Source organism: Cervus elaphus, chromosome 20, assembly GCF_910594005.1.
Source record: "Cervus elaphus chromosome 20, mCerEla1.1, whole genome shotgun sequence".
Classification (NCBI taxonomy): domain Eukaryota; kingdom Metazoa; phylum Chordata; class Mammalia; order Artiodactyla; family Cervidae; genus Cervus; species Cervus elaphus.
In genome coordinates this window covers 109,667,566-109,683,018 of record NC_057834.1, presented here as the reverse complement: position 1 = coordinate 109,683,018, position 15,453 = coordinate 109,667,566, and the positions used below count along the sequence as shown (strand labels likewise).

At 43.1% G+C, this 15,453-nt stretch overlaps 1 protein-coding gene across 2 annotated transcripts in view; it reads right to left on the bottom strand.

The window, feature by feature from the left end:
• Positions 1 to 15,453, bottom strand: part of DAB1 (DAB adaptor protein 1) — a 451,733-nt gene that overhangs the window by 60,056 nt on the left and 376,224 nt on the right. The window contains exons 5-9 of one of the 2 annotated variants that reach the window (XM_043877907.1): positions 12,594 to 12,725; positions 11,849 to 11,968; positions 11,350 to 11,388; positions 9,707 to 9,772; positions 2,635 to 2,694 (exon numbers count right to left, since the gene is read on the bottom strand). In XM_043877907.1, the coding sequence (XP_043733842.1) occupies positions 2,635 to 2,694; positions 9,707 to 9,772; positions 11,350 to 11,388; positions 11,849 to 11,968; positions 12,594 to 12,725 (417 nt within the window). The remainder of the gene's footprint in view (positions 1 to 2,634; positions 2,695 to 9,706; positions 9,773 to 11,349; positions 11,389 to 11,848; positions 11,969 to 12,593; positions 12,726 to 15,453) is intronic. The other variant, XM_043877908.1, reaches the window with a different exon arrangement.

Sequence of the window (15,453 nt, the reverse complement as noted above, 5' to 3'; positions counted from 1 at the left end):
AGAGGCAGTGAGACCTATCAGAAGCCTTATGGACAGTAAGGATAGACAGGAGTTGAGATTCCAGGTGCATCCATCTGCCTCTAACTTGAGACTATGCTTTCCACTTTCTCCTGCTCTCAGAGTTTTAAAAATACTGAGATAGTTCATGGAAAAGCCATGATCACCATCCGATGCTTCTGAGAGTCTGTGGTAACAATGGATTGGAAGACACTGCATTCAGGCAGCCCCGACATTTTCTAAGCAAAACCAGAGCATACGTCCTCAATGACTATTGTTAATCAGAGAAACAGGAAACTCCCATTTAAAAAATAGCAAGAATTCTCATAAATCCCTTCTACAAGGAAGAAGCATTCATATATTTATTAACTATCCTTCGTGCAGCCGTGTTGTGTCTGGCTGCTACGAACCAGGCCCTGGGCTTGCTTCTGGTAACACAAGGACCTCGGGAAGCTCATAGAAGCTCCTGAGGAAGAAGGATTCCAACACCATGTGGTCTACTCCTAGAGGAATGACAGGTGTGGAGGCACAAATGCAGGGGCGACGTGCTGATACTGTTGGAAGAATTAAAAAAGACTCCCCGAAACACAAGGCCGGATGTTGTGGGAGGGCTGCAGGGAGGTTGGGGAAGGGTAGGACTGCTACCGGAAACTGTGGAGTCCAGTGGAGCTGGACCAGGATGAGGCAGGTCAAAGATACAGCAGAGGCTGGGACCCGAGTGCTGTGTATGTCAGGTTGAGAAGTCTGGATTTTCTTTTTTCTTTTTTTGGAGCTACTAAGCATGGAGGTGGTGTGGCCAGACTGGTTAATAATTTCACAAAAACCAAGGCAGCAAATGGAGCATGTTTCCTCACATATCTAAGCCTTTTAGGGGCAAGTAAGGCAATTTAGGCACAAATTGAATTGGAGGGCGCTGTGTGATGGGGGCTGGACCAAATTGAAACACGAAGAGCAGACTGGTGTCTTGGTGACAAGCAGGCTTGATTAAATGCAAAGGCCTCTGAGAGAAAAACTGCTTTTTTCCGAGTGGCACTACACTGCCTGCCTTCTACTTTGTTTCTACACTCAGTGTTTTTTAAAGGGGCTGGTGTTCAGATATGTCTTCTCACTAAAACTAACATGCATTGAGTTTTGGAAGCCATATTTAGGTGGGATAGGATGGCTTTGAGATACTGCAGAGTGGGTAGAGAAATGGAAATGAATCAGAAAGAAAGTTCACTAGGAGAAAGGGGAGTGGAGCCAGGGGAGGAAAAGAAGGGACCAGAAAGACTCCTGGTTGGAGGAATCCAGAAACTCAGGTTTGGAAAGGGTATCAAAGGCTTGCCCCTCTGGCCATTCAATGTCTAAATCCCCGCCCCTCCCCCCACTTTCATCCCATCACCTTTCCGACAGGTGATCTTCAAGGCTCTGCTTGTACAACTCCAGAGATGGGGAGCTTACCCTCTGAGGTGCCAGAGTTCCACCCTTGAGCAGTTCTGACCATCAGCAGATCACCCTTAGTTGGAGTTAGAACTGGCTTTCTTGTAGTGCCATCCCCTTGTCTCAGTTCCAAGAGTTGGCAGATACAGAACAGTATAATCCTTCTTCCATTTAATGGCCCTAGGTATGCCCACCTCCATAGTCATCATTTCATTTCTCCAGGCCAAAGGTTTTCAGGTCCTTCTGCTACTCATTCACCAAATTGGGTTTGAAGCCCCATGATGAATCTTACCTTGAAACATACAGGACTGTCTCTATGTCTCTCATGGTGTGGGGTCCAGGACTGATAACAGTGTTCCAGATAAGGTCATTTAGCCTCACAACAGCTCCGTTAGGACAAGAGCTAGGTTCTTGAGGGTCAGTATGACTTCAAAACCGGTGCTCCCTCCACCCATGGTTGAATGAGGTCAACAGAGACTAAACACCCCAGCTCTTTCTATACAAGCTGAGGCAAAGTCACAGGTCCCCCCATGCAACGCATGCACTGGCTCCCCAGGGCTGCCTGGGTTAGGTAGAGGGTGCCTTTGGAGTGCAACTGAAGGTCTCAAACATGGTTCTGAGCCTAGCAGTGGCACAACTGAGCATTTTCCTCTGTATCTCAGACTTCCAGGAGTCCCCCTAGCAGATGGGGTCCAGGTGCAGCGGGCCCCCTGGGTTCTCTGCAAGCCTACAACACATGGCCTTTTCTATAGCGTGCTGATCACTGACTGGACTCTTTAACACACTCCAAAGGCTCTGGCCAGCCCTTGTTCTGTCTCTCTGAAGCTTCTTGACCACTTTCAAATTGAGTGAACAACTCTCTTCCCAGAACCAAGAACTGCCTCTGCTTAACCAGGCATCATGGAATCTTTGGCTGGAGACTTTTTCCATAAAATACCTGAGACTCTGAATCCCTTGGACATAGGAGTTTTCATGATTCAGCAGATTACCACTCAGGGAGCCAGACCTTCAAGCAGACTCAGCCCCATCATTTCCACCTCTAACCCCCTTCCCCTGACCCACTGAGGAGTCCCCAGCACACTTTCCCCAGCAAAGCCATACAGGTGGTGATCTGTATCCATAAGAGCAAATTATGGACTCCCTTCCTTGGATTGCAGACCAAGCCTCGGTATAAAGCTAGGTTGTGAGGATCCAGCAGAAGAGAGGAGATATACTTACACTTACAGGTTGACTTTTTGGCACATCATAAACACCTTCCTTCTTTTGGCTGGTGGGAACCTACGAAAAAATCAAATTCAACACAGTCAAAACACTCCGGTACTCTGATTTTGAAGAACAAAGCAACCAGGCTCTCCTTCCACTGGCTAAGTGTGTGTGAACTCAGCCCTGAGGCCTGAGGGGCCAACTTCCAGCAGAAGAAGGAGCTGCTGGTATCATAAAAGTGTCAGGCCAGGCTCCTTCTCTCAGGCAAGCTGGAGGAGGAGAGGGGGTGTGAATCACTCCACAAAGGTTTGCAGGATGTCTCTGCCACTGGACTCCTCACAGTACCACAGCAGAGGAAGCAAAAGGCAGAGACCTCAGAGATCATGAGGTGAAAAAAATAATCATCTCACCAAAGACAAAAATGATGCCAGGGAGGTGCTAGGAGTTGCCTAAAGTTGTTAAAAACAGTTTGCAGCTGAGCTTGAAGTACTCCATGCTGATTTGAGGTCCAAGTTATTTAAAATACAACAAATATCAAGGTTCTAAGACAAAATACAGCTTCTGTTGGGATCACTCACATACTATCTGATAATCACCAAAGGTTTTTCTTTAAGAAAAGGGTCCATCCATGGCAGGAAAAACATGCGACTAGAAGCCAAAACCTCTCTGATGGTTTTCTAACACTTCTCTGTAACTTCTTTGCTCCCTCTCTTCTCTTCCTCATCCATCTAGCCTTACTGGGCCACATGATAACTGTCAAGCTCTAAGCAAGTCACTTAGCTCCTCTGAGTCTCACTGAAATGGGAACTTCAGCTCTGCTTCTTGCTTAAAGAGAAAGGAGAGTAAATATTAAAAGTCTACTCAGCACCATCATACTGTGAAGTGTTAGAATGATACCATCTTTTGCCATTGATACATTATGTAAATATGTACTCAAATACATATGAATAACAATGGACTTGTGGAATACTTTTCAAATGAGTCTATCAGGGGCCTTGCTCTGAAACATTCCAGTTTCTGTCACTAGTTCATCCTCAGCAAGTAGCAAAGCTTAACTCAAACCCTCCATGGGAGGGATCAGCCAGTAGTGGTTTTCTGCCTGATAACTGGTCTATCTTTGATCAGACAGGGAGCCCCTTAAAAGCAGGCACAGCCCACAAGAGCCAGTAGTCATTCAGTAGGGGTCTGTTACGTAAGTAATCATCGAGGAGCATGGAGAATAGTTAAGAAAAAGTATCTTTTAAGCTTGGACCAGTTTAGAGAAGAATTTGAGCTTATTCCTTGAGTCCCTTCGCCATTTCACTCTCGCTTACCTTAAAATCTTTACACCAACCCTGAGAAGTTGGTATTAAAATCTCCACTTTAAGTAGTAGACAGTGAGGCTCAGAGGTGTTAGGGAAATTTGCCCAAAGTTTCATAGCTAGTTAAGTGATCAGAGTCAAAGGTAGCTCATTCTGGCTATGGAACAAGACATTTATCACTAATGGTATAAAAGCTAACACTGCCAGAGCATTTTCTATGTGCCAGGCATTATTCTAAACATTTATGTTCACATACATCCTCATTTAATCTCTGTGAGTGGGAAGCCAGGAGCATCAGCCTGCACAGTCTGCCTTGAACTACTGCATCATACAGACAGCTGCAGCTCCCCCCTGTTTCCACCATTCCCACAGTAGATTTGGGTGCTTCTTGTCCTCTGACATCCGTTCTATACTCCTGGAAGCTCGTGCACATCCTTGCAAAACAACAGGACTTTGAGTGAGCATGGCTGTGCAGAAGACGCACTTTCAGAATTACTCCTGCAAACTTTAGTTTGCAGGCAGCCCATGAAGAATGTAATTTCTTTGCTCCTGATAAGTAAGCTTCCTCCAAAAGGGACCCTCTAAGAATGCCTCCAGAGTCCTTGTTAACAAGGGCCAATAAATTACAAGCCCTCACTTTTATTTTTACTAGCAGCTCACCCTTGCCTGAGCAAAATGAACAGTGTTTTCCTGTTCCCTGCAATTCACTGCTCACTATGGGCACTTAGCAAGTTGAACCGCAGCTGACTCTCAATTATGCCTGCAAATGGAGGAGAAGCAGTAGGATGGAGAAACCCAAACTGTGCATAATTGAAAAAGCTTTTCTGCTTGGCTGTCCCATGGGTGAGATATCAACCTGCCTGTTTGTGTTTTAAGAATTATTTCAGCTAAGACATCATGTTGGGAGCACCACCAGAGTACTGGTGGAGCATTCCTCTGTACTCATAACATCTGGTGCATCCTTTCATTAAGAAATAAAAGTTACCAAGAACCTATTAAGTGTTGTGACTGTGCTTTCCCTAGGACAATGTGGTGAATAAGATGAACGTGGCCCCTGACTTATCAGTGCTCCTTGTCTCGCTGGGGGAAATGGAAAAGTCATCAGGCTACTGAAGGAGGGTGTAAAAGGAGCTTTATCTTACAAAGTGGTTGTCAAACCACAAGCTTCCTAGTCACTCTGAATTCCGACTGATCTATAAGCCTGCTGAGGGCTCAGTAGATGTTTTATTACCTTTGTTTCCCCATCTGTAAATACTGGTTAAATAAGAAACTTCTAAGCATCACACATTTACCACATATGTGCTAAAGACAGAAAAACCAGCAGAAACACTAAAAGGATGAAGGCCAGACAGTGCCTTGGTCTTGGCTCTCATCTTCCCCTAACTGGTGTGTCCCATCTGTGGACCATTTCAGTAATATGATGTTGTATAGAGTGATAACAGTCCTGGACCAAAATGAGGTGGAAGGTTTGGTTCCTAATCCTGGCTCTGCCACAGGCTGGATGACCCTGGATAAGTCACTGTTCTCTGAACCTGTTTCCTCATCCGGTTGTCATGAGTATCAAAGGAGTTCCATACAAACGCCTTGTAGGTGGGGACCAGGCTGTATGTCACTATTACATCCCGATGCACCCAGCACAGGCTGGTGCTCCATACGTAACTATTTATTGAATGAATAAATGAAATTACTCTAAAAACTATACATTAAGGACCATCCATACAGAAGACACTTTCAGTGCAGTGATATATTAATAGTGTGGAGGGGCAGGTTGACGGCTGGGTGACATAGGATTAGAGACATGTCATTTTAAAATAACAATGTGTAACAAATCTTGGGTAATTAAAAATGATTTTTGAATGAACAAACTTGGAGAATGTGCCCTTGGCAAGCTGCGATCTCGCTGATGCTAGAAGCTTGCTAAAGTCTGAAGGAACACTAGGTTTTAAAATCAGAGGCTCTGGCCGTGGGCCCATCACTTAAGTATGAAGGACTTAAATATCTTACATTTAAAATGGTAGTTATTACAACTGTACTCATCTCATCGAGTTGTTGGAAGGGTCAGAATTAAGTGGTGGGTAAAAACGCATTGTACTGTGGGGTTCTGTGCTGTTTTAAAAGAGACAACTAATAATTTTTTTCTGAGGCATGCAAATAGAAAGACAATTATTATTATTATTAATCCAGTTTTGAAAATAAGACTTCTGATCCTCAAAGAGAGGTGACATTTACTCAAGGGTCTCTCCCTCCCTTGTGCTGGAGTCATAAATAGCAAAGTCAAGTGAGGCTGCAGCTTTCCACTGGGCTCTCTGACAAGATAAGGTGAGCAAGTCATGTTCTACTTCACTTAATACATCATCGTAAGACGTCTCAAGCAGCGTCTGATATTGATGGCATTAGCAAGTGAAAGGAACTAACATTTACACAAAACCTACTATGTACCAAAGTCCTGTCCTGGTTGCTTTACATCTTCATACCACTTTTAGAAGCAGAGACTACAGTATCTATATTCTGTAGCCCAGGAAATTGAGACACAAAAGTTAGGTACTTCACCTGAGGTCGCAAAACAGTTAAAACCTTAGGCCCTCTCGTTCCAGAAAACAGAGGATAAATAAAATAAAATAAAATCGGAGGCTACCATGACCAAGCCAAAGTATAAGAAACATTGAAGTCTACTCAGGAAGAATAAATATGGGACACTTGTAGGCCCTAAAAAAATGTTGAGGCTCCCAATAGCAGCTCCCTAAAAGCACAGCCTATCTTCAGGCCCAAGAGCTTATTTCTTGTTAAGCGAAATGAGACCCAGGGGACTGGCAAGACAAGACAAAGAGATGACCAGAGGCCCTTCCGACAGAGAGCAACAAAACAGTCATTCCCTTAAATGGTTCTTCCTATTAATTATGGACAGAGGGGAAGACCCTGGATGTCAGAACTGTTAACACAAGGGTAACTTTTAGATACTGACTTGAAACCTATATAGATTCTACTGTTAAAACTTATCATCAAGGATATTCTGAACTGAAAAGAGCCCTTGGATTTATTTATTTATGTACAGAAGTCAGCAAGTGGGAGGTTCTACCTCTTGCTAGCTCTGTAAGCCTGGGCAACATACATTATGTCTGTGACACTCTCTTTCCTCATCTGTAAAGTGGAAATTATGACTTGAGCTACTTGGGGTAGCTATGAGACATAAGAAGATACTGTATGTAAGCCCCCATTCACAGAGACCTTGCTTGAGAAATGTTACCAAAACTATACATACATACACACACATACGCACGCACAGCACTTCTAAGTCTTGTTGCTCTGTAAAGCGAGGTAGCATGCTTCTCTAACAGTCCTGTGCTGAGGCACTAGTTGCAAAGAACAGAAAAGGGCCATGCCCACGAGAAACTTTGATCTTATTTGCTCATTTCATAGATAAGTAAACTGAGGCTCAGAGAAGGAAAGGAATTGACAAGGTGGCTTAATGGCTGTGGATGCAGTGTGTGACCTGGGATGAAACCTCTTCTTTACAGTCTCCTTGTGATCTTGTTTCATTCTCATGCCTACACATGATTTAGGGAGAACTTATTCTCCTACTTTATCAACTGGGGAAACAGAGTCTCAAAGAGGGCAAGTGCCTCTAAGCTCGCTACCCCTTAGCTAAAGGTAGCTGGTGACAGAGTCAGAACTCTATCCCAGTTCCCTGCTTCCCAAAGCCAGTTCTTCCTAGTACACTAGACTGCCCCCTAGAGATCCCGACAGGGCACAAAAGAAGCCCTGCCAACTACAGATATGTCTGCATTCAAGAACCTCTTATATTGAAAAGTCCAGTTTTATTTTAAAAGGTTCTCTCTCTTCATCAGATGACTGGTTAGTGGGTTCCTCTGGCGTCACATTGTAACTGAGCAGGATCCTGTGGGGCCTTCCCAGAACAGGCTCCTGCCTCATATCTTCTGGAAGTACCTAGATAATAGGATCTGATACACATTTCCTGAGCTGTTCTGCAGATGCTAAAACCCCCAACAAATTGAAGAAATTAACTACTTGATGCCCATGAGCATGTAGCGCCCAGACCTACTGATGCCTAAGGAATGATACTGTGACACCATCCTGTTACCAAATGATTAACCAGAGAGCTGTGTACAAGCTGATCACACACCCTGTAACTCCCTTCCCTCACCTGACCTTTAAAACGCCTTCCTGAAACCCACTGGGGAGTTTGGGTGTTTTGAGTACTAGCAGCCCTGGGCTCCTTGCTTGGCGCCCTGCAATAAACTCTGCTCTTTCCTTCACCACAACCTGGTGTCAGTAGGACCCAAGTTTGGTTCAGTAACACTACTGAGACACTGCAACGTCAGACTTTAAAATTTGACACTGAGGACAGGTATGCAACTTTTCTGTTTAAAGACAGAAACTTTGTAAGTGATGATTTTAGACAAATTCTCAAAGAGCAAGCTCGCTCTGAACCCAGATGGAGCCAGTGGATAGAAATAGATTATCACCCCCTAGGGCTGGTTAAACCGAGGTGCTGGTAGAACTAACATACTTTGGTCATTTAGAATTCTGTGCATTTGATGAAAACAGAAAATATGTTTTACTTTTATTACACAAGTAATGCATGCCCAAGGCAGAATAACAGACCACACAACTGAGTAAATTAAGAAAATTAAAATCACTTATTTAAATACATTAAAATTTTTCCTGCTTCCATAATGTTTATATTTCAAATTAGGGCTAAAATTCTAATTAATGAAAAACTGGAGGTCGTCATATTTGTTTGATGTGTGGCTGTGCTGTAATTACACAGATTCTTTGGTGGAAAAGCACAGGGGAAGCAGTGTGGGTTTGGTCCCAGCTCTTAACAGCGGTACAGCGTTGAGGAAGCTACTCAACCTCTCAAAGCCTCAGTCTCCCCTTGAAAAAGTGGGATTAAAATACCTACTTTACAGCATATTTAGGAGAATTAACGAGTTTAAAAGTGTACAGCAGACTTGTGGTTGCCAAGGGAGGGGGGTGGGGGTAAGGATTGGGAGTTTGGTATTAACAGGTACAAACTGTTATCTATAGAAAAGATAAACAGCAAGGTCCTACTGTATAATGCACAAGGAACTATGTTCAACATCCTGTGATAAACCACAACAGAAAAGTAGGAGAAAGAAGGCATATACATGTATAAATGAACCATCATACTATATAGCAGAAATTAACACAACACTGTAAATCAATTATACTTTAGTAAAATAAATTAAAAAAAAAAAACGTGTGTTTAGGCTTCTTCACATAAGCAGACATTTTTAAGAATATTAATTTAACTTCCCTTCAGAAGGGGCAAAACCTTTAGCTCGACTTTCTTTTATTCAGTTAATATTCCCAGTGTTGTCTCCAAAGAGCATTTTTGAATTTGGCCTTCATTTTCAGTGGTGCAGTTGACTTTTTAAAGAAATTCAACAGCACGTTCTTTTGAGAAATGAAGGACCCTCATATTCTGAACAACAACCCTCCAAAGGATTAATTTAGTAAAACGGAATGTTTGATTTCTGTGTCAACTGAAAATAGTTAAGATCCATTAAAAATTAAAATATTCTACCCAGTTGGCCATTAAACATGTCAGTGATCAAGCATGAAAACTACTGGTAAACGGCAGGGAACTAGGAGCCAATTCACACAGAGGTATTTTAACAAGCCCAGAATGACCAGCAGAGCAAGGGAGAGGCTGGGAGTGAGAAAAGAGCCCGTGGGGGCTCAGCCCCTTCTGTGCGTTCACTGGTGGCCGTGCAAAGGAAGGAGAGGAAAGGGATTTATACCTGATAAATGTTTTCTTCCGTTTCGGGATCACGGATTGGCTCGTGTCCAGCCTCAAACACAATGTACTATGACAGCAGCAGCCAGAGAGGAAAAGTTAAGGGGAAAATGAAAGAGGAAAGAAAAAAAAAGCATTTGGAATTCAGGATACAAATTGTAGCAAGCATTAAAGTCACAGGCACAAGAGAAAACAGCCTGAAGAGACATTACTGACATTCCGCGTGGCCTGGCACACTCCTGCCTCTTCTAAGGAAAACTGCCATGGTCCGATGGTCAGCCTTTCAGTCAGGACTGCATAGGCGCTGCAGAACTTTCTGGAGATATAACCCCTTCCTTCAGTGGTACTGATCTCAGCAGTGTCTGCCTGTGCGGGAACTGCTGTGTGGGGACGCTGTCTCCTGGGACCCCAACTTTGCCAACTCTGGGTTACAGGGGTCTCTCCCCTTTGCTCCCTAAGGCCTACGGCCCTAAGCCAATTCTGATGTGCTCAGAAGCCCCAAACGCCTTCATCTCATACATATCACCTTACTTTACATCCTCAGTTTTAAATACTGAAGTCAAATTTTCCATATACATGTTTCAGACTCTAAAAGACTGGGCCATTTCAAAAAGGGCTATGTTCTTCACTCTCCGAGCCCATGAGCCAGGGGCTGAGCTCATACTATATACGAATCCACACCCCTGGTATTCTAAAGCAAAGCCTGACATCAAATGCACCTTTGACTTTTGTTTACGTCCATGTTAGACGCTTCTTCTCTTTCAAATCATTCAGATTCTATTCATTTCTTATCCATATTATTTTCTTTTCATCACAGCAGTGGCAGCTTTCGTGTGAAACTATATGCATTCTGTGAAACTACAGAATGCACGTGTGACATATACATATAGAACCCATGTGTGTCCCAGTTAGAAATGTACATTTCAGATTGTCTTTTATGTCCCATAAGTCAAATGTTTGGCTGCTCTCTCTCCTTGGGAATAAGCACAGAGTGGAAGAGGCCTCCTCTCTCCTCTGCATCTGTTAAAACAGAGCATATACTTGAACCCAAGAGAAGCCATCTCTACCCACACTTAGGCTGCAACCTTGAAGAAAGTGCAGAGAAAGCTACGGGCAGGCACGTCTGTGGGATCTCCCTTCCCTCCACTCACAACAGCCCCTCTGGCATGGGCCAGGGGGTCAGGGGGCAGCCTGAACAATCAGGGGCCAGAGAGACTTCTCCTCACAGTCCTTTTCCCAGCTCACAAACCATCCTTTGGATGTGTGTTCAAATGTTGCCAAAATGTCAGTCCCCATCTCTGGTTCTTAACTCACTGAAGCCACCTCATTATTCAGTGTCTCTAATGAACTCAGAATATTCAAGGGACTCTTGCAAACATTCAGCTCTGGGATCAAACTTATACAGATTGCTGAGAAGGCTGAAGCAGGGGCAAGAAGGGAGAAGCCTATTTCTAAATCCTATGCTACTGATGCCGGCCAAACTTCTGTTAGTTTTTATGGAAATTTGCTCCTGGAGGGCTTGGCAGACCTCATCCTCAGAAATAATCTTGGTCCCTCTCCAGGCTCTGCAGCCAGTGGAGACAAAATGCCTACACCACAGGCCTAGGCCTTTCCTGACCCTCAACCCCGACTAGTTTCCAAAATTACCTGGTAAACAGGATCTTCAACGTCCTCTTCCAGAATTGTCTACAGCAGAGTGAGGGAAGGGAGGATGAAAAGCAGAGGATATAAAGCGAGAGATGTGAGACTGTACTCAGAAATTACAGGACAGTGAAGAAACCAGCTCTGGGTAGGAGAGGCTGGTGGGTCATTAAGGCAGAAAACTGGCAGAAAGAAAAATGAAAACCCTTGTAGCCGCCCCACCCCCACTGTTAACAAGAAGCAAATACAATTGACTTTCCTTAGATCTCCTCCCCTGAAATCTTCCCCAGTTTTAAGATTTCACTTTCTCTCATATGTCTAGAATCTCAGAGAATAGGGATCATTTCTAATGGTATGCTTTCGGTGCCTGTAATTTACACAGGAACCTTTCATCTTTGTTTATTTCTACTTGGCAGCAGGAGGAGAAGCCTTGACTGTCAGTTTTTATATCTGTTTATTTTAAGCCCCTGCTGTCTCCGGTACCAGGATAAATTCACAGGTATACCTGATACACAGCTTGTTCGCACTGCTTATCCTTTTGTGCCTTTTTTTCCAATTCTTCTCTTTGCTTCAATTCATAAATAAGTTGAAAGAGATCTCTCAAGTCCAGAATAACAGGTTCAGCCTGGAGTAAAAGGTAGAAAAGCACATAAATAAGGGGATGGTTACTGAGCTGTAGCGACCAATTTTTGTTTTTGCTGGCTACAACCCGCAGCCCTTCCTTTTTCTATTAAACTGAAAGCATTCCATCTTTAATTAATTCTACCTTGTTATATTGGTTTAGGAAATTGCATCTAGGCTAAAGTTCATTTCTTCAACTAATTATATTTGCAAATTCATAATAATCATGAGCATAAAAGGCACTGCTTTTATTTATTAGTAATTTCGAATACAATAAAATTAGGGTAGGCCTTATGCAAAACAGCTATTTATTTTCTCTTATTTTCTTTTTAAATGAGGCTAGCAACACAAGGAAACTTACTTGTAGAGTGTGCCTCCATCCAACTTAATCAGAAAGGAAAATAATGAGTCATTACGAAATACCCGTTAGAAAAAGCAACAACAACACAACTGGCTGGGCGTGAGCCTGTTTCTTTGCTCTGAGGCTGTTTATCTTTTCTAGATGGGAAGCTGAGTGTCAGCATCGCTGAGTCACATGTCACAATGGGCCCCCGAAGACCAATGGTGTGACTGTGCTATCCCAGAAAAGGTACAAGAAAAAGCTTCCTCCTTGGAAGGGGGCTACTCACCGCCTGGGCTGTCTTTATGGCCACAAATCTGTGATTCCCTTCCTTCCCGCAAACGTATCCGAAGGCCCGGTGATCTGTGATGTCCTTTGCAATGTAGGAAATTTCGTGCACAGCATGATGATGCTGAAGGGCCTGTGAGAGACAAAAAGAAGAGCCTATTTCAGGGGACTTTCCCTCCGAGCTGTTGATCAATAAGAGATGTGTTTCCGCTATGTGTGAACAAGCCCAGAGGGCTTTGGAAAAGCTGCTTGGTCCAGATGGAAGGAAAAAAAGAGCTGTGTCTGCCCTTGAGAAATGGAGGCTTCCTTCCATGGTCTTGATGCTGTGACCAGAGAGATAAACAGGACTGTTCAGATGCTCAGTGGGCATCTGTGATGGGGGCTCTTGCCTCTGCTTGCCGGGGCCAGTCAGCCTCACTTGGTGGTACAAGCTCCTTCTACGTCTTTCCTCATGACAATCCCAGTCTACGTTCTGCATTGATATTTAGTACACTCACATAACCAGGGCCTCTGCTTGTCCTGCTGGACGGTGTATACTGTACAATGACCAGGGGCACCCTTTGCATTCAGAGGACCACAGATGTGCATGGTTATGACAGTTTTCCAACAGGTGATGGTGATAAGACTGACTTGAGGCTCAAACACCTTTTTTGTTTTGTCCCAGGTCACCACACCTCTGAGGGTTTTCATGTGTTGGTCCCCTTGTCTGCAAGGCCTGTCCTTTTACCCACCTGCGTGAATTCTATTCCTCGTGAAAAGCCTATTTGAAATCACATCACCTTGTGAAATCCTCTAAACAAGACATGCTCTTCCTTGCCCTGCAGAGGAGATTCCTCCCTCTTCTGTGTTCCCCAGAACTTCAGTCTAGCGATCCTGGAACTCCCAAAGGATTCCAAAGGATCCTGGGCTCCCTGGGCTCCTGGCTTTCATTGATCTCCCTTCTCTGTTGTATTTTCCTAAATCCTGGTCTTCCCCACCTGACTCTGTCTTCATTTTTGTCATCCGAGTACCTAGTGCTGTGCCTGACCCATAGTTGTTGAACTAAGTTGGGACTGCTGATCAGTAATTCAAACATCATTTGAAACTGACCTTCCTGCCCTTGTTAACTAAACTTCAACAAGCAATATCCACCATCCTGTTAACCGATGGTGTTCTTTATGGTCATTTTCCTAGATTAAATGTACCTAAAAGAATCCTCATTAAACAGTACTCTGTAAAGGTTTATGTATGTATCTAAGCATTATATGATGTGTTTCAAGTCCTTACAAAGGATCTTTTTATTATACTGGGTGCTAAGAAGCTTGAATTCTAGCCACTATATGTGAACACAAGGCACTCACTGTATCTCTCTGGATCTCTCTCTATTCCTCTATTAAAGGAGAACTTTGAACCAGATCAATGGCTCCTAACCCAAAGTCCTGGATCTATAGGGGTCATTAAAAATAATGAAAAGAGGTCTCAGGCAATTTTCAACATTTCAAAAAGCTAAACAGAAATTTATAATTATTCCTAATAAGATGATTTCTTTTACTGTGCACACAAATAAAAATGCTGAGTTTATTTAGAATTATATCTGGTTACTGGTGTACCCCTTAGCTCACCTTGGAGCAGATTCTCTTTGGCAATCAGTGATGGATTCAAATAATCCAAATAGAAAAGTAAATGAGTATAAATGCATTTTACTGAACAAAGTCTCCTATGTTACTGAATCTGTGAAGGGAAGGAGAAATTTAACACAAGGAGAATTTGGTTATGAAAATATTGAGAACCACTGAAGTAGATTTTCTCCCAGGCCTCCTTCCATCTTTCCAGATCTTTTAACCATCTAGATCTCACATCACACAGCCAGCCTCTCAGGACAGTGGCGCCTGCCTCTTATGATGACCATTACTTAGTTCCGGATTGCTGACCCTGACCTTCAGAAATGTCCATTCCCGGCCTGTTGCCATCTTTTCAGGCTTCTGACCTTAGGAATCATTTCTGCAGTAGAATTTGCTGCTGCAGCTTTACCTTCCAGAATCCAGCCATTCACTCACCTCTTTCTTACTCTTAAGATGCTCTCTGTGGGGTTTCATGCCCGTCCAGGTTGCCCAGTGTCAACTAGACATAATGCATGGAGGTTGGTCACCCTAGCCCCTTAAGTGGCCATAAGACAACTTTATAATTTTAGTGGATTTTGACACAAAGTTGGGGAAGAAAGAAGTGTTTTTTAGTAAAATGACCAGGATCCATTTGTTCTTGCCTTATTAAGAGCGCATATTTATCTAGCAGAGAAAAACTGCTCAGAGAGCAGTAGCTTTTCCATGGTGTTAATGATGTAAAATTGATGAGATTTATATTCACGAAACAAGGCAGTATTGATTTAGAGGCTTTTGTGAGCTTGAATGGGATACAGCAGAGAAAAGTGAGAGACAAATTTATCCTCCTTCTCTTTCTTTCCTGCAAGTATTTCTTTCTCTGCATAATACAGTGAATGTTATCCACGTATCCTATTAAATCAAAGTTTGACGACAGCACTTTATTGATTGCCAAGTGGAATATTGCTCTAAAATTAAACTGCGATTAGAAGTCTTCCTGGTGGAATTAGATTCAGAGATGATTGTGCAATGGTAAAATATCACCTACTATGCAAGATAGCAGATGGAGATGTTTTAATTTATCTGTGAATCCTCATTAAGTGTTTTAAAGTCAAAACATTTTTAATGCCTGATGATACCTAATATTTCCTCACAAAGTGTAGCTGTGTGTGCACATGAAGGGCTTAAAAATATTGTACACTATCTTTTCCCATAGTTAATTTTATGATGTGTTAAAAAGGATTGCTCTGAAATTGGCTCATTCATTTGGAAACGAAGAGTCAG